The sequence below is a fragment of the Ursus arctos genome, unplaced genomic scaffold, assembly GCF_023065955.2.
Source record: "Ursus arctos isolate Adak ecotype North America unplaced genomic scaffold, UrsArc2.0 scaffold_22, whole genome shotgun sequence".
In the NCBI taxonomy this organism is placed as follows: domain Eukaryota; kingdom Metazoa; phylum Chordata; class Mammalia; order Carnivora; family Ursidae; genus Ursus; species Ursus arctos.
In genome coordinates, this window is record NW_026622897.1 from 43,101,053 (window position 1) to 43,123,719 (window position 22,667).

At 40.1% G+C, this 22,667-nt stretch overlaps 1 protein-coding gene across 2 annotated transcripts in view; it reads right to left on the minus strand.

Annotated features, from left to right (window-relative positions):
- Positions 1–2,966: 2,966 nt before the first annotated feature.
- CCDC81 (coiled-coil domain containing 81) overlaps positions 2,967–22,667 on the minus strand; it is a 38,000-nt gene continuing 18,299 nt past the window's right edge. For both annotated transcript variants that reach the window (XM_026518275.3, XM_026518274.3), the window contains 9 exons: positions 21,261–21,384; positions 18,529–18,622; positions 17,955–18,101; positions 17,040–17,144; positions 14,488–14,660; positions 13,213–13,291; positions 12,764–12,984; positions 4,356–4,481; positions 2,967–3,461 (listed from right to left, as the gene is read on the minus strand). In XM_026518275.3, coding sequence (XP_026374060.1) covers positions 3,320–3,461; positions 4,356–4,481; positions 12,764–12,984; positions 13,213–13,291; positions 14,488–14,660; positions 17,040–17,144; positions 17,955–18,101; positions 18,529–18,622; positions 21,261–21,384 — 1,211 coding nt within the window. In that variant the 3' untranslated portion in view covers positions 2,967–3,319. The remainder of the gene's footprint in view (positions 3,462–4,355; positions 4,482–12,763; positions 12,985–13,212; positions 13,292–14,487; positions 14,661–17,039; positions 17,145–17,954; positions 18,102–18,528; positions 18,623–21,260; positions 21,385–22,667) is intronic.

The window sequence follows — 22,667 nt, forward strand, 5'->3', positions numbered from 1 at the left end:
GAGAAAGGCAAAAATAGACATAGTTCTCTAAGACTAAAAGGGCATTTTCAATAAACGAAGTCCTTACTTAACTCACTTTTGATAGCTTGAGCTTGTAATGATACTGAAGGAAAGCTATCCAGAGCAAGAGTTCTTAACCTGTGTCCAGGTGGTCTAGGAAACCTCTGATTGCATGCTAAATGTTGTAGATGAAAACAGACATATTTTTAAGAAAGGGTCCATATTTTTCATGAGATAGCCAAAAGAATCCACAAACTTTTTATTATTATTATTATAATTTTTTATTATATTATGTTAGTCATCATACAGTACATCCCTGGTTTTCAATGTAAGGTTCCATGATTCATTAGTTGCATATAACACCCAGTGCACCATGCAATATGTGCCCTCCTTACTACCCATCACCAGCCTATCCCATTCCCCCACCCCCTTCCCCTCTGAAGCCCTCAGTTTGTTTCTCAGAGTCCATAGTCTCTCATGCTTCATTCCCCCTTCTGATTACCCCCCTTTCTTTATCCCTTTCTTCTCCTACTGATCTTCCTAGTTCTTATGTTCCATAGATGAGAGAAATCATATGATAATTGTCTTTCTCTGCTTGACTTATTTCACTTAGCATTATCTCCTCCAGTGCCGTCCATGTTGCAGCAAATGTTGAGAAATCGTTCTTTTTGATAGCTGAGTAATATTCCATTGTATATATGGACCACATCTTCTTAATCCAGTCATCTGTTGAAGAGCATCTCGGATCCTTCCACGATTTAGAGTCCACAAACTTTTGATACGTTAATCTTGTCTGGCAGTGCCATAATTCTGGGAATGGCAGACCTTGATGATAGTAATTCAAATTAATTTAGGAAAAGACATTCTGATTGAGTCGGGCCTAATAACAAGGTTGGACTAATACGACATTAGCAGTTGGTATCAGTAAAGAAGATATCAAATTATGAAGACTTTTTCTAAAAAGAGACTGTCCTTTCTTTATTATATGAAATCAGTCGTGTTAATGATGGGCTATAATAAAGGTTGATTCTTAAAATGTTTGATAAAAAAACATCTTTGGGGGGGCGCCTGGGTGGCACAGCAGTTAAGCGTCTGCCTTCGGCTCAGGGCGTGATCCCAGTGTTATGGGATCGAGCCCCACATCAGGCTCCTCTGCTAGGAGCCTGCTTCTTCCTCTCCCACTCCCCCTGCTTGTGTTCCCTCTCTTGCTGGCTGTCTCTATCTCTGTCAAATAAATAAATAAAATCTTTAAAAAAAAAAGAAACAAAAACATATTTGGTTTTTTAAGCTAACTCATACAACCACATCTCCATCTTAGCCATGATAGACAGGAACACACGGCCTTGACATCTGTTGCCATGACCCCTTCTCACTCCTCACCTAGCTATTTCCTATTTATCCTTACAAATTCATTTTAGTCCTCATCTCCTCCAAAAGCTTTCCCCCTCCATGCCAGGCTCAACTGACTACAAGAGCTCTACCTTGCTCTTCTATAGCAACCAATGCACAGCTCTGTTAGGTACTTACCTTTTTACATGGAGGTTTCTAAGTCACATCCCACCTCTGCAGTGCACAGTAAGTGCTCTGAAGGCAGACAGGGACTGATGAGTCTTAATCTCCACGCCACCAAAAAGTAGCTGGGTGCTTGGCACACAATAAGAGTCAGTACCCGCTACCAATGGCAACAAATTATAAGTTCATTTCCTACAGTGAAAATTGCCTATGAGGTTAAATCTTTTCACCTAAACTAATCAAAACTGCCTAAAGTCTTTTTTCTTTAACAAGGCAGTATATATTTTTAAAAATATATTAATACAACACTATTATAGTAATTTGTTAGATATGTGAGACAGAGAAGTACTCCAAGGGTGTAGCAGGTATGGACCTTAGGCAAGTCAGGCAGTACTGGGGAAAGACTATGGTTGTAAATATTGGTTGGTGATGACTGGTCCTGCACGCAGTGATCTGAGAAAATGGAAGTGGCAATGTAGGGTTTGTGGGGAGAGGTTCCAGACAATTCCAGTCCCCAGTAAGCATATTGGTTTCCACAGAAAAAGACAATATTGGCAACAAAATTTGCCTATTATCAGTTTGACTAAATATCTTCCCCCTAACTATTCGGGGCTCCAAACATTCTTATTTTGTATCTGTGGTAGAAACAATGTTTTGGATGTCTCACCACATATAATTTCCCCCATTTTCTAAGAAAGATGTGGCAGACAGAAAGCAAATAGTCTAAGAGACTATATTCCTTAGCTTTTCTATTTCAGAAATCTAGACTTCACTCCCTTGGTTCACTGGTTTACCTGAGGGCGAAGGACAGGGCAGGTGGAGCAAAGATAAAGGATGAAGATAAATGAGTGAGGATTTTGGTTTAGAACACCCCTACCTTAACTGAAAACCAGTCCTTTAGCGGGAAGATATTCCTCTTCCACAGCACATGCAGTGTAAGCATGAATGCCGGTGAAGCAGCGAGAGAAGGCAGTGACATCTGGAAGGCCAGCCAGACTCCCCTCACAGCACACACTTAGCCCAACAGTAAACCTATAATGGAATGGTTGGCCAGAAGGGCACCAAGCTGAGGGGCGCTTGGGTGGCTCAGTCAGTCAAGCATCTGCCTCCAGCTCCCCACGTTCTTTGCTGTCTTGTCCTTGGCTCCTTGCTCAGCGGGGAGCCTGCTTCTCCCTCTTCCTCTGCCCCTCTACCCCTACCCCGCCCCCACTCATGCTTTCGCTCTCTCAAATGAGTAAATAAAATCTTAAAAAAAAAAAGGAAGAAGAAGAAGATCACCAAGGGAATGAGGTCCCTGAGGTCCCGACAAAGTCCAGGTGGGTCCTCAACTAGAAAACTCAGAACATATTGCTCCGACAACCTGTGGCAAATAACCTGCTCTACCTCTGAAATGTTCACATATACAGTTCTGTGGGGAGGGATGGCAAAATTTACCATGATACACAGTCAGGTACGTAGAAAATATTTATTAGGACACTATTCATTACAGATGAAGAAAAGTTTCTTACACAGCGTCACAGAGTGGCAGGGCTGGGTCAGCAGCACCTCAGGAGCCAGAATGAGGCTGGGTCCCTCATTTCCAGCCCCCAGTGCCAACAAGGGTTTTGCGGGCAGGAGGAAGACAGAGGGGAGACCCTGCCTATGTGAATTAATTAAGGGGTGAAAAAGCAATCTTCTCCTGAAAGCACCAAAACAGCACAATAACTTTTTCCCTCTATAAAGTAAAAATAGGTAGTTTCACCATCATACCTAAACACTGAAAAAATAAAAATGGTCCCCAGGAAAACAAGGATCCAAACTTCAGTCTTTATACGAACAACCGGGAGCCATGCAGGTACTTGTTGAGGGGCCACAAGTTGCTCTCACCCACATTGGAGGTGCGCCTCTGGCACTGTTTGCAGCGCCGATACTTCTCACACTGGTCCAGGAGGAAGAGTTTGTCTGATGCCCTGAGGAGAGGGAAGGACAAGCAGTCATCATCATGCGTTCCCTGAGTCTGAGCCAGGTTTAGAGGCCAGTGCAGCAGAGGAGAAGCAGAAGAGAAGGAACACCTGCTCCCTGCCCTCCAGGTGCTTACCACCCACCTGTGATGGCCCACCTGCAGTCCCTCCCCCTCCACCGCTCCGTGCAGTTCAACCCAGCTGGGCATCTCCTGCTTCCAAACCTCTCTTTATTTGATCACAAAAACTCCTTCATTAGCTCAGTCAGGCAGGTGTTTGCTTTCCTCATCTTACAAATGAAAAAAGTAAGACAAAAAGATTAGCTGCCTCTCCAAAGTTAGTGTTAATTCTCAAAGCCATGACTAGATTCCCTAACTCTAGCTGGGGAGAGGGGGCACGGATCTAATACATGTCAGGAAGATGTTCTTGGTTGGTTCCATCATGGGCTTCTCGGTTTCCCAGTTGCTCAACCCTGACTCTGCTCTGAAATGACCATTCTGTCAGCCTTGGATGTATTCGGATGGAAAATCCATCTCCCTATTTCCAACTAATTATTTCCAAGGAGAATCCCTACCCTCCTCCCCCCATGCTTCCCTACCCTCCACAAAATGACAACAAAGCCACCCTACACGGAGGCAAAGATCAGTGCAGAGATGGTAAGTATATAACACACAGCCCGGCATTCTCCAATCCCATACCCGTAACAGGCATTTCTAATACACTACAGCAGTAGCTCCTACTGAACCCAGAATGCTCTTCGCCAGGTGTGCTAGGCGGCCATGACTAATGAACTGAAGTCGACCCTGGAAACCTGTCTACCACCCCAAGACCTCAGGAAAGTCAACGAGAAGCAGAAGGAGTTTCTCCGCAAACAAAGCCCTTAAGGTTCCAATTGGGAATTACCGCTCAAAGGCCTTCTCCTCCAGGTCCCGCTGCCTCTTCATTGCAGCACTGCTTTCCCAGTCCTCCTGCAAGCTCTGGTTAATTCTGTTCACCCGCTCCAGCTCAGCATTTCTGTCTGCCAAGTGCCTGGAGAGAACAGCATGGTCTGCTTCTATTCACAATACAGGGAAGGGCAGGCACCAACCCTGGGAGCTCTATTCCCTTTATGGTAGATTAAACAGAAACATTCTGGTTTTGTTCACAACTCTTTGAAATATACTAAAAGGCATGAACACTGAACAAAGAAAAACACTAAAAACATTATAGCTTTCAAACAGTTTATGGGTCTAGGACCTTTCATCTTCAATACTAGTTTAAATTAGCAGAATTGAAACCTTTTTCCAATTAACAAATGCAGACTTTAAAGCCATTAATTTCCTTTGAGGCTAATTTAACTAAACTGAAGAATCATCTCAAATGGATTTCCTATACTTTACGTTTCTTTCCTTTTATTCCAGTCTCTCAGCTGTCAGTAATCAGCCCACGAGTTGCTACAGGCATGTTACAAGGCAAAGTAGACAGGAATACAAATGAACGGCTAGAGAGGGGAAAAGAAACAGAAGTGACTAGGCAAAGGAAAATGAAATCAAGAAACTATCTAACATTGTGAAGAAGGTAAAAAAAAAAATGGTAAAGGCCATTTTTTTGGTAAAGGCCACGACATCAAAGAAGTGATAGCAGTGTCTCTCTCTTCAAGTACCACGTCCCAGAATTCCCAATGGTAAGTGTCTCTATTACTGCTCTCCAGACACTCAGCCACTGCTGTTGTGAATCATCTTAAACCTGGTTCAAATTATTTACATGTGTCTATTTCTTGCCAGACTGAAACTCTTACCTTCAGTTCTCATTAAAGCCTAGAAAGGACTTCACTAAATGTGACCAATGATTTAGGCTGCTCTGCAAGGCTCTGTGTTATAAGCAGCAACTGCCACTAGGTGTCAGGACCCTCTGACAAAAATCAGTAATGTACCCTGCGCTGGTTCCCTTGTCCTAAAAGAGCATGGCCACATTTTCCTCTCGTGAACACAGATTCAACAATTCAGCTACTGTATAGTCATCACAAAGGTTAAATGAGATAATATACAAAAAGTGCCAACGCCTATCACACAATGGGAGCTCAATGACTGAATGGTACCTGTTATACATGTATCTTTTATAACTTTTTTTTCCTTTTCATTTTTTTTTCTTTTCATTGTTTTTTTAATAGTAAAAACCACATGGGGTGCCAGGGTGGCTCACTCCGTTAAGCGCCTGACTTTGGCTCAGGTCATGATCTCAGGGTCCTGGGATGGAGCCCCATGTCAGCCTCCCTGCTCAGCAGGGAGTCTTCTTGTCCCTCTGCCCTTCTCCTCCTCACCCAAATACTCTCTGTCTTTTCTCTAAATAAATAAAGTCTAAAAAAAAAAAAATAGTAAAAACCACATAACATAAAATTGACATCTTAAACATTTCTAAGTGTACAGGTACATAGTGTTAAGTATATTTACATTGTTGTACAACCAATATCTAGAACTCTTTCCGTCTTGCAAAACTAAAACTCTATACTTATTAAACAACTCCCCATTCCTCCCTCCCCCTAGCCCCTGGCAACCACCATTCTACTTTGCTTCCATGAATCTGACACTCTGAATACTTTACAGAAATGGAATCATACAATATTTGTCTTATTATGACTGGCTTATTTTGCTTAGCATAAGGTCATCAAGGTTTATCCATGTTGTAGCATGTGTCATAATTTCCTTCCTTCTGAAATCTGAGTAATATTCCATTGTATACGTATAACACATTTTGTTTATTGAACCCTCTGTGACTGGATATTTGTGTTGCTTCCATTTCTTGGCTACTGAATGCTGTTATGAACATGGGAGTGCAAATATCTCAAGATCCTGTTTTCAACTCCACCAAAAAAAAAAAAAAACAACTTACTAGAACTGATCAATGAATTCAGTAAGGTCACAGGATACAAAATCAATGTACAGAAATCTGTTCCATTTCTATACACTAATAATGAAGCATCAGAAAGAGAAATTAGGAAAATAATCCTATTGGGGCACCTGGATGCCTCAGTCAGTTAAGTGTCCAACTTTTGATCTCAGCTCAGATCTTGATCTCAGTGTCGTGAGTTCAAGCCCCATGTTGGGGTCCACACTGGGCATGGAACCTACTCTAAAAAAGAAAAAGAAAACAATCCTATTTTCAATTGCACCAAAAAGAATAAAATACCTAGGAATAAAAAATGAAGGAGGTAGAAGATCTGTACTCTGAAAACTATAAAACATTGATGAAAGAAATTGAACACAGGGGCTCCCAGGTGGCTCAGTTGGTTAAGTGTCTGCTTTCGGCTCAGGTCATGATTTCAAGGTCCTGGGATCCAGCTCCGTGTTGGGCTCCCTGCTCAGTGAGGAACCTGCTTCTCCCTCTCCCTTTGCTCCTGTCCCCCTCCCACTCATGCTCTCTCTCTCTTTCTCAAATAAATAAATAAAATCTTTAAAAAAAAAAGAGTGAAAGAAATTGAACACAAACAAATGGAAAGGTATTCCATTCTCATGGATTGGAAGAACAAATATTGTTTAAATGTCCACGCTACTCAAATCGATCTACAGATTTAATGCAATCCCTATCAAAATACCAACAGCATTTTTCACAGAACCAGAACAAACTATTCTAAAATTTGTATGGAGACCATAAAAGACTCTGAATAGCCAAACCAATCTTGTAAAAGAAAAACAAAGCTAGAGGCATCACAATTTTAGACTTTAAGTTATATTACAAGCTGCAGTGATCAAGACAGTATGGTACTAGCACAAGAGTAGACACATAGGTAGATCAGTGAAACAGAATAGAGAGCCCAGAAATAAACCCAAACTATACGGTCAAATAATCTTTGACACAGCAGGAAAGAATATCCAATGGGAAAAAGTCTCTTCAACAAAAAGTGTTGGGAAAACTGCACAGCAACATGCAAAAGAATGAAACTGGACCACTTTTGTATGTCATACACAAACATAAACTCCTAATGGATTAAAGACCTAAATGTGAGACTTGAAACGATAAAATCCTAGAAGAGAGCACAGGCAGTAATTCTCTGACATTGGCTATGACATCTTTCTAGATATATTTCCTGATGCAAGGAAAACAAAAGCACAAATAAACTATTGGGACTACATCAAAATAAGAAATTAATATAATGAATTTATACAACTCAACGTCAAATAAACAAATAATCCAAGTAAAAAAAATGGGCAAAAGACATGAACAGACATTTCTCCAAAGATGTACAGATGGCCAACAGATACATGAAAAGATGCTCAACATCATTCATCATCAGGGAAATGCAAATCAAAACCACAATGACATATCACCTCACACCTGTCAGAATGGCTAAAATCAAAAACACGAGAAAGTGTTGGTGAGGATGTGGATAAAAAGGAACCCTGTGCAGCGTTGGTAGAAATGCAAACTGGTGCAGCCACTGTGGAAAACAATATGAACTTTCCTCAAAAAATTAAAAATAGAACTACCCTATGATCCAGTAATCTCATTACTGGGTATTTATCCAAAGAAAACAAAAACACTACTTTGAAGGGATATATGCACCCTTGTGTTTACTGCAGTGTTATTACAATAGCCGATTTATACAATGATGTGTGTGTGTGTGTGTGTGTGTGTGTGTGTGTGTGTGTGTATAATTCAGCCATAAGAAAGAATGAAATCTTGCCCTTTGCAACAACATGGATGGGTCTAGAGAGTGTAATGCTAAGCAAAATAAGCCAGTCAGAGAAAGACAAAGAAAAGATGATTTCACTCATATGTGGAATTTAAGAAACAAAACAGATGAACAAAGGGGGAGAAAAAGACAGACAAACCAAAATAGACAAACTAAAATAGACTCTTAGCTGTAGAGACAAACAGATGGTTACCAGAGGGAGGGAGGTGGGGGATGGGTGAAATAGGTAGAGGCAATTGATTATCTTGATAAGCACGGAGTAATGCCTAGAATCCTTGAATCACTACATTATACACCTGAAACTAATATAACACTGTATGTTAACTACACTGGAAAGAAAATAAATAAAATTAAAATAAAATAAAATAAAATAAAAATAAAATCTTTTTAAATTTTTTAAAAACTTTTTTAATTAAAAAAAAAGATCCTGCTTTCAAATCTGTTGCTATATATACATATATATACATAGAAGTAGAATTAGTGAATCATATGGTAATTCTATTTTTAAGTTTTTGAGGAACTGCCATGTTGTTTTCCATAGCAGCTGCACCATTTTACATTCCCATCAACAGTGCACAGGGTTTCTATTTCTCCACATCCTTTCCAACACCTACTATGTTCTGGCTTTTTGATAGTAGCCATCCTAATGGCTATCTTTCTCTTTTTTCTTTCTTTCTTTCTTTCTTTCTTTCTTTCTTTCTTTTGTTTTTGTTTTTGTTTTTCTTTCTCTTTCCCTTTCACAACATAATTGCAAAGTAATGGTTTTGTCTACCTGTGGATAGACAGTTTTCTTCCTTTCTAATCTTTTGAATACTCTAAAAGAAGTACTTGTTAAATGTTTCATTGTGCACGTGGAATAAGAAAAATCTATAAATTATTCTTGATTTGGACATTTCACAAAAGAATCAAAGCACAGATATTATAAGATAAATGATAGCACATTTTATCTTTGCACTTGTGAAACCTTATGACACTGTCCCACAACATGTTTCCTTTTCACAAAGCCCCAGGGGAAGAAAAGATAGCCATCTAATCTGTCTCCATTACAGTGATAAATAACTTCTTAGACAGCAAAGGATGTTTTCCTACATCTGCATAAATGAGTTGCAAGGGGAAGAGTGAACAGTGTGCTGTTTACTTCATTCAGACTGCCATAGACTTGGCACTCCAGGATAGATATGTGATTGGAATTAAGTTATTCAATTGTGTGATATCAACCACAGCTACATTTGCAATCTTGCCATCCTACTTTGTTACTTTTATTCACTGGAGTGGAGAATCCCCAACTCTCGGGTTCAGATAAGCAAATGTTCAATAAAACATGAACTACTTCTTGCCTTGAAGAGGCAAAAATCTAGTTAAATGCTAAATGGTGTCTATTCCAAACAGGACAAAGGAGGGTCCAGGGTGGCTAAAGGAGGCTTACCTGTGCAGCGCCTTTCAGAGTACAGACACCATTTCTTTGTGAGCAGCTACCTCACTGAGCTTTTGTTGTCCAGCTCCCTAGTGATTAGTGATGTTGAGCATCTTTTCATATGCTTTCCGGCTACTATTGTATTCTTTGTAAAAGGAGACTTTTAAAAGTCAGTTTCATTTATATGCCAAGCAAGTGAGGAAAGGAACTGGGGCTGCAGGGGAGGTCGCGAGGATTCTCACAAGACTGCTGGTGGGAGCAAACTGCTGTACCTTTTTTAGAAAGTGAACTGTTGGGCTGCCTGGGTGGCTCATTCCTTAAGCATCTGCCTTTGGCTCAGGTCATGATCCCAGGGTCCTGGGGATCAAGCCCCACATCTGGCTCCCTGCTCAGCGGGAAGCCTGCTTCTCCTGCTCTCACTCCCCCAGCTTGTGTTCCTCTCTCTCTCTCTCTCTCTCTGCCAAATAAATAAATAAAATCTTAAAAAAAAAAAAAAAGAAAGAAACAAAGCAAACTGTTGGTATCTGGTAATATTTAAAATGTGCCATACGCTTGGTCCAGCAGCTCTACTTCTAGGATTTTATCCAACAGAAACAAAAGAACGAGTATAAAGATATATATTTAAAATGTTTAATGCAAAAATTGTTGTAATAGCAAACCATCTGCAAATAGAGTGAATCTTCATCAATAGTGCAAAAGATAAATTACAGTAATCCATGTTATAGATAGTATGCTGTCATTAAAGAAGAATGGATTTGTCTCTATGTACTGACCTAAATATAAATTAATGATGCATTATTAGGTTAAAGAAAAGCTGGGCTGCAGAGTAATGTATCTCATAGGTCTTATTTTCATTTACAAAAGTAGAAGGAAAATATATATGTGGATATTGTGTGAATATATTTGTAAAGAGTAAGAAAAAATACAGAAGGCTGGGGGAGATTATTAAGCTTTTTTTAATCTCTCCACCAATTGACTTATTTTAATGAACATGAACTGTTCTACTTTTTATAAACAAAGGCAGAAAAGTTTAAAGAAAAAGAATACTTTAAGATCTAAACAGGCCTGTTTAGATCACACTGACTAAATTATCCCCTGTGAAAGTGACCGTCTACTTGCCACAGGACTGCCCTAAGATGGCATCTTGAGATGGACTAGAGACTGGGGAAGCTGGGAAAGAGAAGATAAGTGAGAGGGGCGCCTGGGTGGCTCAGTTGGTTCAGAGTCTGCCTTCAGCTCAGGTCATGATCCCAGGGTCCTGCGATCAAGCCCCACATCGGGCTCCACCTGCTCTCCTCCCTCTGCCATACACCCACCCACCTGTGCTCTCTGACTCTTTCTCTCTGTGTCAAATAAAAATCTTTAAAAAGAGAGAGAGAGAGAGAGAAAAGACAAGTGAGAGAGTCTGGGATAACTAGTAAAGGATATAGAAATGGAAGAGAAGGATCTGACCCGTACAGGAAAGGGGGGTCTGTGACCAGGGCTTCGACAAGAGAGATAACCAAGACCACAGTTTGTACTTGTTCAGAGCTCTGCAGTTTCCAAAAATGTTCTCAAATACATACTCTCATGTCCTTCTCACAGTAAGGATAGGTGGGGCAGATACATTATCCTTACTTTTCGTGTGAGGAAATGAGGGCACAAAGACCGCACCTGTGTTTTGGCCCAGGTCATACAGCTTGGAAATGACAGAATTTAACACCACTCATCATCAGAGAAATGAAAATCAAAACTGTAATGAGATATCACTTTACAGCAGTTAGAATGACTAAAATCAAAATGATAAAAAAACAAGTGTTGGCAAGGATGTGGATAAAAAGGAACCCTCGTGCAGTGTGTGGGAATGTAAATTTGTGCAGCCACTGTGGAAAACAGTACGGAGGTTCCTCAAAAAATTAAAAATAGAACCACCATATGATCCAATAATTCTACCTTTGGGTATTTACCCCCCAAAAAATGAAAACACTAATTCAAAAAGATATCTGCACCCCTACAATTATTGCAGCATTGTTTACAATAGCCAAGATATGGAAGCAGCCTAAGTATCCATCAATAGACAAATGGATAAGAAGAATGGGGTATCTTATCAATCTATCTCTCTATCTATATCTAACTACATCTATCTATCATCTATCTATCTCTACATCTATCTCTATCTACATCTATCTATCTACTTATCTATTTATCTATCTATCTACCTACCTATCCACACGCACAGACACACACACGCACACACGCATGCCCAGCATGGAATATTATACTGCCATAAAAAGGATGAAATTGTGCCATTGGAGACAACATGGATGGACCTAAGCGTTTTATGCTAAGTGAAATAATAAGTCAGACTGAGAAAGACAAATACCATATGAATCTAAGAAAAATGAATAAGCAGACAAAAAGCAGAATCAACAGAGAACACAACAACAACACTGTGTGTTGTCAGAAGGTGGGGGGGATGGAGAGTCAGGCAAAATGGGTGAAGGGGAGTGGGACATACAGGTCTCCAGTTAGGGAATGAATAAGGCATGGCAATAAAAGGCACAGCATAAGGAATATGGTCAGTGATATCATAAAAGCAATGTAACAGGACAGATGGTCACTACACTTGTGGTGAACATAGTATAATGTATAAACTCATCAAATCAAAAAGAAAGAAAGAAAGACACAGGGTGTCTGATGTTTGAATTTAAAGATATATGCACCGATAAGGCATCAAGTCGTGCCCTGCTACCCTGCCACCTTCACCACCCCCTCGCCCGCCATGATAAGTACAGCTCACTACATCAACAGTTCTTTGAAGGAAGGGGGCTTATTGGAAGTTGAGAAAGAGCCCAAGTTTCATGCCTGTGTCTAGTTGAGCACAACAGCACGATTGTGGCTCACACTGTATTTCCAGTAGATAGTGCTGATCTGGACAATTCTTTTAAGAAGCTGTACTGTAAAGGGAAGGGAAAATATGGAGAGGTAATTGGAGGGAGAGGTAGGATCAGGTCTGGTGGGTTGGTTTTTTTAATCAATAACTGTTCTTCATAGGGTGAATTGTAAGGACAAACAAGATGAAGGATTTGATAAGTTTAGAACAATATTTTGCACACAGTCACTCCTCAATGTGTTCACTATTATTATTGCTTCTATGCTGTTGTAGGAGAAAGAAAGAGAGAAAATGGGAAGTTGGAGAGGGGAGCAGAAGAGGAGGAGGAGGAGGAAGGAAGATCTGGGGTCTCTTACTCTTTCTGTGTCCTCCGAAGCATCTGCAAATCCTGCTTTTGCTCCACCAGCTGCTGCAGGATGGTTCTCCTCTTGCGGCTCGCAGCGGCCTCCAGCTGGTGCTTCATGTAATCCTGTTCTCGCTTTCGCTTTTCCACCATCAGCTCACCCTCATCCCTACCAAAGATGGGCTCACAAGAGTCTGGCTCAAACATGGGCAGTTGCAGGGGCTTGTTCTTTATCTGAAACAGGGACACACATCGTGTAGATCAGAATTATACCAGGCAATAAATTGTATGCATGACACCATAGCACAGTAAAATACCAGTCCCTTAGAGGAGGGAACAAGGCCACAAAAACCACCGAAGGGGTAACACATCAGGCTACTGATGACATGACAGTTCTTATACATGTTTTTAGAATGCTACTGAAGCATTGCATAATTTTAGAAATAACAATCGTCACCTTACCTGTGCATCCAAAGCTCTCTTATAACACTGTGTTTCTTCCATCTTGTCTTTTATATACTGGGCTCTTTGGGCAGCAAGTCTGGCAGTTAAGAACAAGAGAAGGTGGGGGGCACAGTGTGTTACTGTCTCTGGTAATACAGACTAACATCACCAAAACCTATTTCCTAAGTATCAATAGGAGTGAGAGACTGGTAGATAAAAAGTGATATTTCCTTCTAGAGCTTTCATTTTAATGAAGAAAGGAGTAACAAATCCATAGGCTAGTGGACAATGTGCTGAATACAGGACAGACAGGACAGGTGTAAGCAGGAGATTGACCACTTTGTCCAAATTCACTACCACTAAGACAAGTACCCCCCCACCTCCCGTGCTTTAAAAAAATCTAGATAGGAAAGCAGGAAGTGTCTATTCATTCTATAATATGATTCACCATAAGATTCCTTTTTAAGAAAAGTGATCTTTCCTATTATAAATTATGATTCTGTTATATGCAACCCACAGGGAACCCACATGATCCATAATGGAACATACATATTTCATAGAAAAATAATCTTTTGGTCACAAAAACTAGCTTACTATTTGTTTTAGGAGCCTCTCTCACTACAGTAGCCTCTTTAATTGCTCTCCTGACCTCAGTAATAGAAGCGTGACCACCTTAAGCATGTTTGAACTCTGACTCTACCCCAGGCCTCAGATGACCCAAGCAAGACCAATCAGATTCTCATTCCTGAAAATTTGTAATTGAGACTAACATTCATCCAAGTTCAAGCCGGAAAAAAGACGATGTCAACCAAGGAGCTGTGGGTGTGACCAGAGGGAAAGCATCTCTTACATGACATTTTAGTCCATGGTTCTAGTTCCTAGTCCCCCATACACTCCTGCCCCCAGCTTCTGTGGGAAACCCCTACTTACAACAAAACCCCAGCTTTGCCTTGAGACCAACTGGGAAAGGCTGGGAATGATGCTTGTTCAAGACAAGTCCCTTCCTCCATCTGCCAGTATTAGTGATCACAAAACAATATAAAATGATACTCTACCATTAGTTATAGATTGGTAATCATTACTCTAATGGTCATTATAATGATGACAGCTTTTTTCATTTTTCTAACGAAATGTCATGCTGTGGTACTGGTTTGTACCAGTGGTAGCTGGGTTGGTTTGCTCAGTCATTACAGCTGTGCTAATGAAACTACTGAGGCTGATTCAATCCCACAGGGAAATAATCTTCACATGAAAATGCTGAACCCATTTTTCAGGGCCCGTCGCTAGACTCACTCCTCTGTGAGTTGCACTTGTTCTAGGCGGTCCATCAACTCTTTGTTTTGTCTTTGCTTTATTTCCTTTTCCCGTCTGTTATCCATTTGTTTCAGGAGACTTTGGGAATATTCTTCTTGTTTGAAAGCATTAATCTCAGGACTGAGTGGCCGTTTATCAAATAGGAAAGATTTCTGGAATGAAGGAGAAGCAATGCATTTACTCTAAAATACCAAAAGCAACAAAGAATAAAGGCAGTAATTCAGAAGACTAAAATCAATTATTAATTTATAGTATTTGCCCAGTCCTCAACACACTGACCATCTAGCGTTGAGACAACGCACGGAATAATGGGAGTGTGCTCCAGCATGAATCTGAGCAGAACTGACAAAACCCCACATCTGAGAGAGAGATGAGGAAGGATGTGATGGAGGAGGTCCTGAGCTAGCACAACACACAGATGGAAAGAAGGAGTTCTGAGTGAGTGCAAAAGCGTGAGCAGGACTGAGCAGACGTGGGAAGAGGGAAAACTGAATACCCACTCCCGGCTTGGCCATTCTAGACACTGACAGAGAGGCCGATGGAGCCTGCCTTCTGGTACAGGAGACAGGGAACAAGTGAACAATACATCAGATAATTTAAGGTAGTGATAAATGCTATGAAGCCTTTATCACAGCCAGTGGGCGGGAACAGAGCTACAGTGGTTGGTTATTAGGGAAGGCTTTTCAATAAAGTTGACTGAATCACCTCCACTGCAAATATCCGGTGACCTGTGTCCCCACAGAAGGAACAGCAAGTACAAAGGCACTGGATGAAAACAAGTGAGGCATGTTTAATGAGAAGAATGGCTGAAGCACAGGGAGCAAGTCCCCTTGAAGTAGGTAAGCTCAAAGAAGAAGGCAGGGCCACATAGACCTCACAGGTCAAGGTAAAGAGTTTAGATTTTATTTTAACGACCATTAGAGGTTTTAAACAGGAGAATGTTACGTTTGGGTTAAGTTTTAAAAGATCACATGGGGCGCCTGGGTGGCACAGCGGTTAAGCGTCTGCCTTCGGCTCAGGGCGTGATCCTGGCGTTCTGGGATCGAGCCCCACATCAGGCTCTTCCGCTATGAGCCTGCTTCTTCCTCTCCCACTCCCCCTGCTTGTGTTCCCTCTCTCGCTGGCTGTCTCTCTCTCTGTCGAATAAATAAATAAAATCTTTAAAAAAAAAAGATCACTTGACTGCAGTGTGGAGAATAGATTGTAAAAGGGAAGAAGGCAAGCAACAAACCTAATTAGGGAAGCATTTCAGAAGCTGAGCCTTATAATGTGGCTTGCACTAGGGTGGTAACACTGAAGATGAAGGGAGGTGAAGAGATTGGATACATTTCGGCAGTAAAGGCAACAGTGCCTGAGGATGGTTGGATGGGGGAGACAGAGAAGGAGCAATCTGGGATCACTCCTTGGTATGGGGTTTGTGCAACTGTCGGCCTGGTGATGCCACTTACTGAAGCAGGGAGGCTAAACCATTAGAAGAACAGGTGAGGAGAGGGATCAAAAGTTCTGTTTTGGTCTTTTTAAGATGTCTGCAGATACATCAAAGAGGATACACAAAGTAAGCCATAATAAACATAATCTGGAACTTATATGTAAGAAGAGAAAAGAATCAGGCCTAAATCTCAAGAATATCATGTCTCCTTCCTTCCTCCCTGCCACCCCTGCCTAGAAGGTTCTTCCTCCATTCCCTCCTTTTCCTAACTCGGGTATACAAGAAAGTCCCCCACAGATCTCTGGTCTGGGTCAAGTGACTCTGCTCACACAGTGCCCTGTTCAAAGATTTATCATAGTATTCATTATACCACACTCTTGGCGCTTTAAACCTGTCTCCTCTGGTAGCCTGAGACCTCTTTCAAGAGGGACCTTGTCTTATTCATCTTTGTATTCCTAGCCATGAGCACGGTGGCCAGCACACAGGAGTTCAATAAATGTTTGGTGATGAATAAAGAAAATGTATTTTATTAGATTTACGTCCAGAGTGTCAGACCACCTGAATAGTGGTGTGAAGGGAGAAAGAGTCAGGCAAACTAAAGGTAGGCACACAGTGATTGAAAACATTAAATCATTGGTGCAGCAGGTGGCTCACCTCCATCTAAGGAGCTGGGCTATTCAAGCTTTAATGCACCTGCAAATCAGAGGAGGATCTTATTCAAACGTAGATGCCCATTCTGGAGGGACGGGGCCCTAGATTCCGCCTTTCCAGCAAGCTCCCAGGTAATGCTCGCTCTCCAGATCCAGTTCCTGAGGCATTACTTTAGTACACTGCTCCCCCCCACCACCCATCCCAGGGCCTGGCTGAGAATTACTATCATTAACAAGTGCCATAGTATCTAATAGGAACTGTATTGCAAATGTGAAGAGTTTGGACACAGATGGTGGACAACTCCTGACCCAGAATGAGGCTTCAACCTTGCACAGCCCACATTTCTCCTCTGCCACTTAAACAATGGCACAGCCTACAGTACAGAGAATGGATCCAAATACTCACAGATAGGACAGGTATTATGAACAATAGAAATTTTGGAAAGACTCACATAAAATTCAGGTTTCTCATTCTTGTGGATTCTTATAGCTTCAGCAACTCCAAGATTGTAGGCAGCATTTTTCTGATTCTGTTCTCTATTAGCCAGACTTCTCATCTTTGGGGAAAAAATCACATATTGACATACAGCCTTTAAAATTTTAATTCTATTATAATATAATAATCCAACTAAGATAGAAACTTGCCTTTTGGAGGCAATGGTACTTTCTGATATATTCATAGATTTATAAAAATGGGTTAGGGAAAGTTTTGGAGCCTTAGGCAGCACCTCTGTGGGAATCGTAAGGGGGAATGGAAGATTTCATAAGTAGTTACCTGATATCACAAATGCAAGAAAGAGTACTAGGATCATTTATTGGAGACCAGAGAAATCTGGATAGTTCAAATGTGAATGTGCCATTCTCTCTTTGCTTGCTTAGATAGGCCATAAATTTGAAGGGAAAAGCCTTGATTATATCTTACTAGAAATCACAAATAAAACCATATAAATCCAGGAATTCTACCTTTAAAATTCAATCTTTGGGGGTGGAGGAGAGGGAGAAATCAGTGACAGGTGCAAACATTCAGCTGCTTGGATGTTCATCCCAATGTTGGTCATTATTAGTGACAATGTGGATACAACCTAAGTTTTAATCCAGTAGTAAGTAAATGATTAAATATGTTATAGTACAGACATACTTAAGGGGTTTTTGTTGTTGTTGTTTTAAGTAGGCTCCATGCCCAGCTTGGAGCCCAATGTGGAGCTTGAACTCACAACCCTGAGATCAAGACCTGAGTTGAGATCAAGAGTCAGACACTCAACCAACTGAGCCACCCAGGCACCCCTAATGCAGCATTTTAAATGGCACTTTATAATCATGTTCTACTGTCCCATGTTTAGCACTCTTTAATCAAGGTGTTGAACTACCTGGTGTTTTAAGAGAGCCTCTTGATCCTTCAGCATTTGGTACTGCTGAATGAGTCGCTCATCTTCTATCTCTCTCCTCTTCCTCTCCTCACTGTAGTACAATGGGGAATTGCGCTGTGCTCGTTGCAAACACACATAACACATTTCCTACAATACCAAGTTTGAAGACAAATTAATGATTGCCTTTTACGTTTCTGCCTTCACAATCCCTTCGCAAGCTCTCCAAAGGTTGAGTATGCTAAGCAACATACTTTATAAAAGGATGTATTAATGACAATTAGCAAAATGAGATTTGTAGAGTGGGTCCCACAAATATTCAAGGGAATTTACTGAACTATCATTTGATCAGAAGTATTTATAGCAACTGAAAATTAGAAAGAGATATCCCAGCCCTACTTCTGTTAACCCCAGCAGGTTTTGATTAGTAGATAGATTTATCACAGTCCAATTTGGGGTCCTGAGTACATGAGCCATATCCATATATTGAAAAAAGAGCTAGTCCCATAACTGTCACTGAGAAACAGAGGTCAGAGGAAGATTCTGATTGGATTTTGTTCGTTTGAAGATGCGGTACCTGTCCTGCCTTATTATGATCCTGGCAAGTGGGGACTGGAGAAAGTTTAGGCTTCATTTCACTGTCGTTTTTCAAACAACCTGGAGATGATAAGCTATGAAAAAAGTGCAACATTAATTAATGTTTAAAACAGTCTGACATGAGCAATGGTAATTTTAGAGGCAAGTATAAATATAAGAGAAAGAAAAATATCTTAGTGGGTTTTTTTCAGAGGATCTATATGTATAGAAGTTAAGAACCCATGCTTTATATCATATAAACTTAGGTTTGAATGCCAGCTTTTTTACTTACAAGCTGATTGCCGTTCGGCAAGCTGGGTCATCTTGCAAACTCTCAATTACCAATTCTGTGAAACTGGGATAAAATTTATTCATTCTATAAAATGTATTGCACTTACTATATGCACTGTTTTCGGCAGGGGAGACTCAGTGAAGAACAAAACATACAAAAAAAAGAAAGAAAAAGAAATTCTGGTCCTAATGGAATTCACGTTCTGATAGGAACAGCCAGCCAGCTGATAAACGAGATAAATGAATGAATCCAATAGTATGTGTGATGGTGATAAATGCCTTGCAGTGCTGAAGGGATGGAGTATTAAGCCATAAGCAGAATGCCCAAGGAAGTTCCACCAAGATGGTGACATTTGCATAAATACCTGAAGGAAGTAAGGGAGTAATAGGAATCAAATATCTGATGGGAAAACCATTCCAGGCAGAGTGAATGAGTGCAAAGTTGTGATGTGGGAGTGTGCCTCTGCTCAATATGGCCAGAGGGAGATGAGATCATGGACAAAAAGTAGGAGAGAGATCAGAGATCAGGCAGGATCTTGAAGGCCATGGCAAGGACTCTGACTATTACCCTGGATAAGAATGGGAATCCATTGGAGGGTACAATGTCCAGTATTAACAAAACTATGGAGAACATAGCACTCCCTCATAGTCCTGCTACTGGGAAGATAATTTGATACAACCTTCCTGAGAATAATTGGTAACATGTATCAAAGACATGAAAAATAGGCTCATCTCTAATCTTGAAAAGTTTACTTTAAATTTTTTAATCCTATGGAATATTCAGATGTGTGCAGAGACTTATGTGTAGTTATATTATCATAATATTATTTATAATATTTTTTAAAACTAAAAATCATCTAACTATCCAAAAGGAGATTGGTCTAAAAGATTTAATCAATGAAATGATGTGCAATTATTTGCTTATGTCCTGAGGCATTTAAAGCCATGGGGAAACGTTTACCACTTATTGTTGAGTATAAGAAAGCTTCATATGATATGATCTCAGTTATACTTAAAATGTGTGCCTAGGTTTCAAGTATAAAGATATCTATATATTGTATATGCATTAAAATGAAGAATACACACCATAATGTTAGCAGAAAGTTTCCTCTATTTATGGGGTTCTGAGTGATTTTTTTTCTCTCATACTTTCTTCATTTTTTCAAAATTTCTGTGATAAGCATGTACTACTTTAATAATCAGCACAAAAATCATTTTTTGGTCCACACCAATAGAAAGCCTTCACTAATAATCTCTAACAGTTAATTACTCCCTCCTCTTTGCAGCTTCTATACTTTCTTTTGTGGTCTTTGTCATGCGTATTACTTCTTCAGCATCAGCCTCCCTAAAAGACTCTTTCATGAAAGCAAGTTTCTGTGTCTTTTACATGTTGTATAACTCTGTATCTTCAGTGTCTAGAATAATGCAGGGCACGCAGTGGTGCTCAGTGTCTGTTGGATTGAACTAAATTCCAAAGAACAAGACATTTAATTCTCAATTCTCTTTCATAACAGTGAGATTATTTAAAACAAGTGTGCCTAGGGTTTTGAACATGACTTTAGTATCCCAGAAAGTGCATAAATCGCACATGTGATAGCTGATACATTGTGACACATTAATAAATTCAAAGTTGACAGCACAGGGCAAGGTACATAGTAGACACTCAATAAATACTTGCATACGGTTGACTGATTGGAGGTCTTAAAAAGTGTCTTACTCAAAGAGAAAAAAGAAAATAGAAATCTTTTGACATAACATTGTTAGAAGACATAGCCTTGATGAATTGTAATACATCCATTCATTTAAAGAACGGTTACTAAGTGTCAACCACGTTTAGCAAAGCTGCTTTCCAATTTGATCTAAATATGAAACTGTGTCATATTGTAATATCCAAGCACTCAGAAAACACCAAGGGGGACTAAGTCAGTTAAGTGTCTGCCTTCAGCTCAGGTCATAATCCCAAGGTCCTGAGCTCGAGTCCCACATCAGGCTCCTTGCTCAGTGAGGAGTCTGCTTCTCCCTCTCCCTCTGCTCCCCCTGCTTGTGTGCTCTCTCTCTCACTCTCTCTCTCTCTCTCTCTCGCTCCCTCTCTGGCAAATAAATAAATAAAATCTTTTTTTAAAAAAAATGAAAAGAAAACAAGGGAAGTTTTCGCAAATCCACAAAGAGATTTAGATGTTCCCTCCCTCCCTCCCATTTTGTTTCCGCCTCTGTCATAGCATGTATGCTACTGAATCATGATTTACCACTCTATGTATGTCTGGCTTTCCCGCTAGATTGTGAGACTTGACTGAATTTATCATCCCAATCACCTAACAGGTAGAATGTACTCAAGAATACTGGATGAAGGAATGAATGGACACTCATTTAAATTCCCTGCATTAAGATATAACTCAAAAATACATTTAGTAACATACAACAGATAGAATACCAATGCATTACCTTTCATGGTTCATAATCTTCCCGCCATTCCCATTCCGCTCTAACTTGTGCAGCAAGTTGATGCTTGTAATTTTGGGAGGGGAAATAGCTTGTTTATCTCGAAGTCTCTTGGGTGATAAGATCTCTGTAGAATGAATGAAATCAAGTTTCCTTTCAACTTTAAATGGGTAGTTTTATACTTACTGATTCTTAAATCTCACTATTTTACCAGGAAAATTTTTTATATAAGATACATTTATCTTAAATTATTCTCTTGCCCTATTGTTAAAACAAATATTTTTGCTGTGTACTTATTTCATGCAAAGCACTGGCTGGTCACTTTGGACAATGCAGAGAGGCAAGTCTTTGCCCTTAAAGATCTTTCAATAGATATACAGACAGTTCCCTTAACAATGGTTCAACTTATGATTTTTTTTACTTTACACTGGTACAAAAGCGATATGCATTCAATAGAAACTGTACTTTGAATTTTGAATTGTGGCACAATACTCTGTTGGGATGCTGGGCAGCACAGCAAGCTGCAGCTGCCAGTCAGCCACACAATCACGAGAGTAAACAAGCAGTCACTTACAACTCTTCTGTACCCAGACAACAAGCCTGTTTTTCACTTTCAGTGGTCAATAAATTACACAAGATATTCATCAATATTTCATAAAATAGGCTTTGTGTGGGATGATTTTGCCCACCTGTAGGCTAATGTAGGCTAGATGCCACATTTAAGATAGGCTAGCTGTAATATTCAGTAGGTTATATGTATTCATATGATAATTTCAACTTAAAATGGGTTAATCTGGACAAAATCCTGTCATTAAATTGGGGAAGATCTATAGCTAGAGAGAAAAATAAGATATAAATAAAAAACATGAGAGCTCTCATTTGTGGAGGTCTTATTAAATGCCAACAATGCTAAGTGCTTTACATACATTGCATAAATAGCAACTCAGGACAATGATGAAAAATGCCTAAAGCCCAAATGATGGTGCCATCTTTAAGGGTCTGCCATGTTCAGAGAAGAGAGAAGACACTTCAGAATCCAGTGATGAGAGAAGTGTTCACAGAGGAACTGAAATGTAAAAAGGATGCTGAGAGGTGAGTAGGATTAGGAGAGACTGTAAGAAAAGGAAGGACATTGTAAGCAGGAGAAAAAGTGTGAACAAAAGCATGAAGGCAGGGAAGGGCAAGACATGTTAGAAGAATATGAATAGACAGTTTTGCTCAGAGGAGGAGTCTATAGGGAACAGTGACAGATGAGGCTAAAAACACAAAAGCATGTGAATATTAGGCTAAATGTTTACATGTAATCGTGTAGACCTCGTATTACAAAACTAATATCCGCAAACCAGTGTTTACCTACTGATATGTTTTGTTTGGCCCAAACAGCAATTTTTTCTTCAATGTCAATTAGTG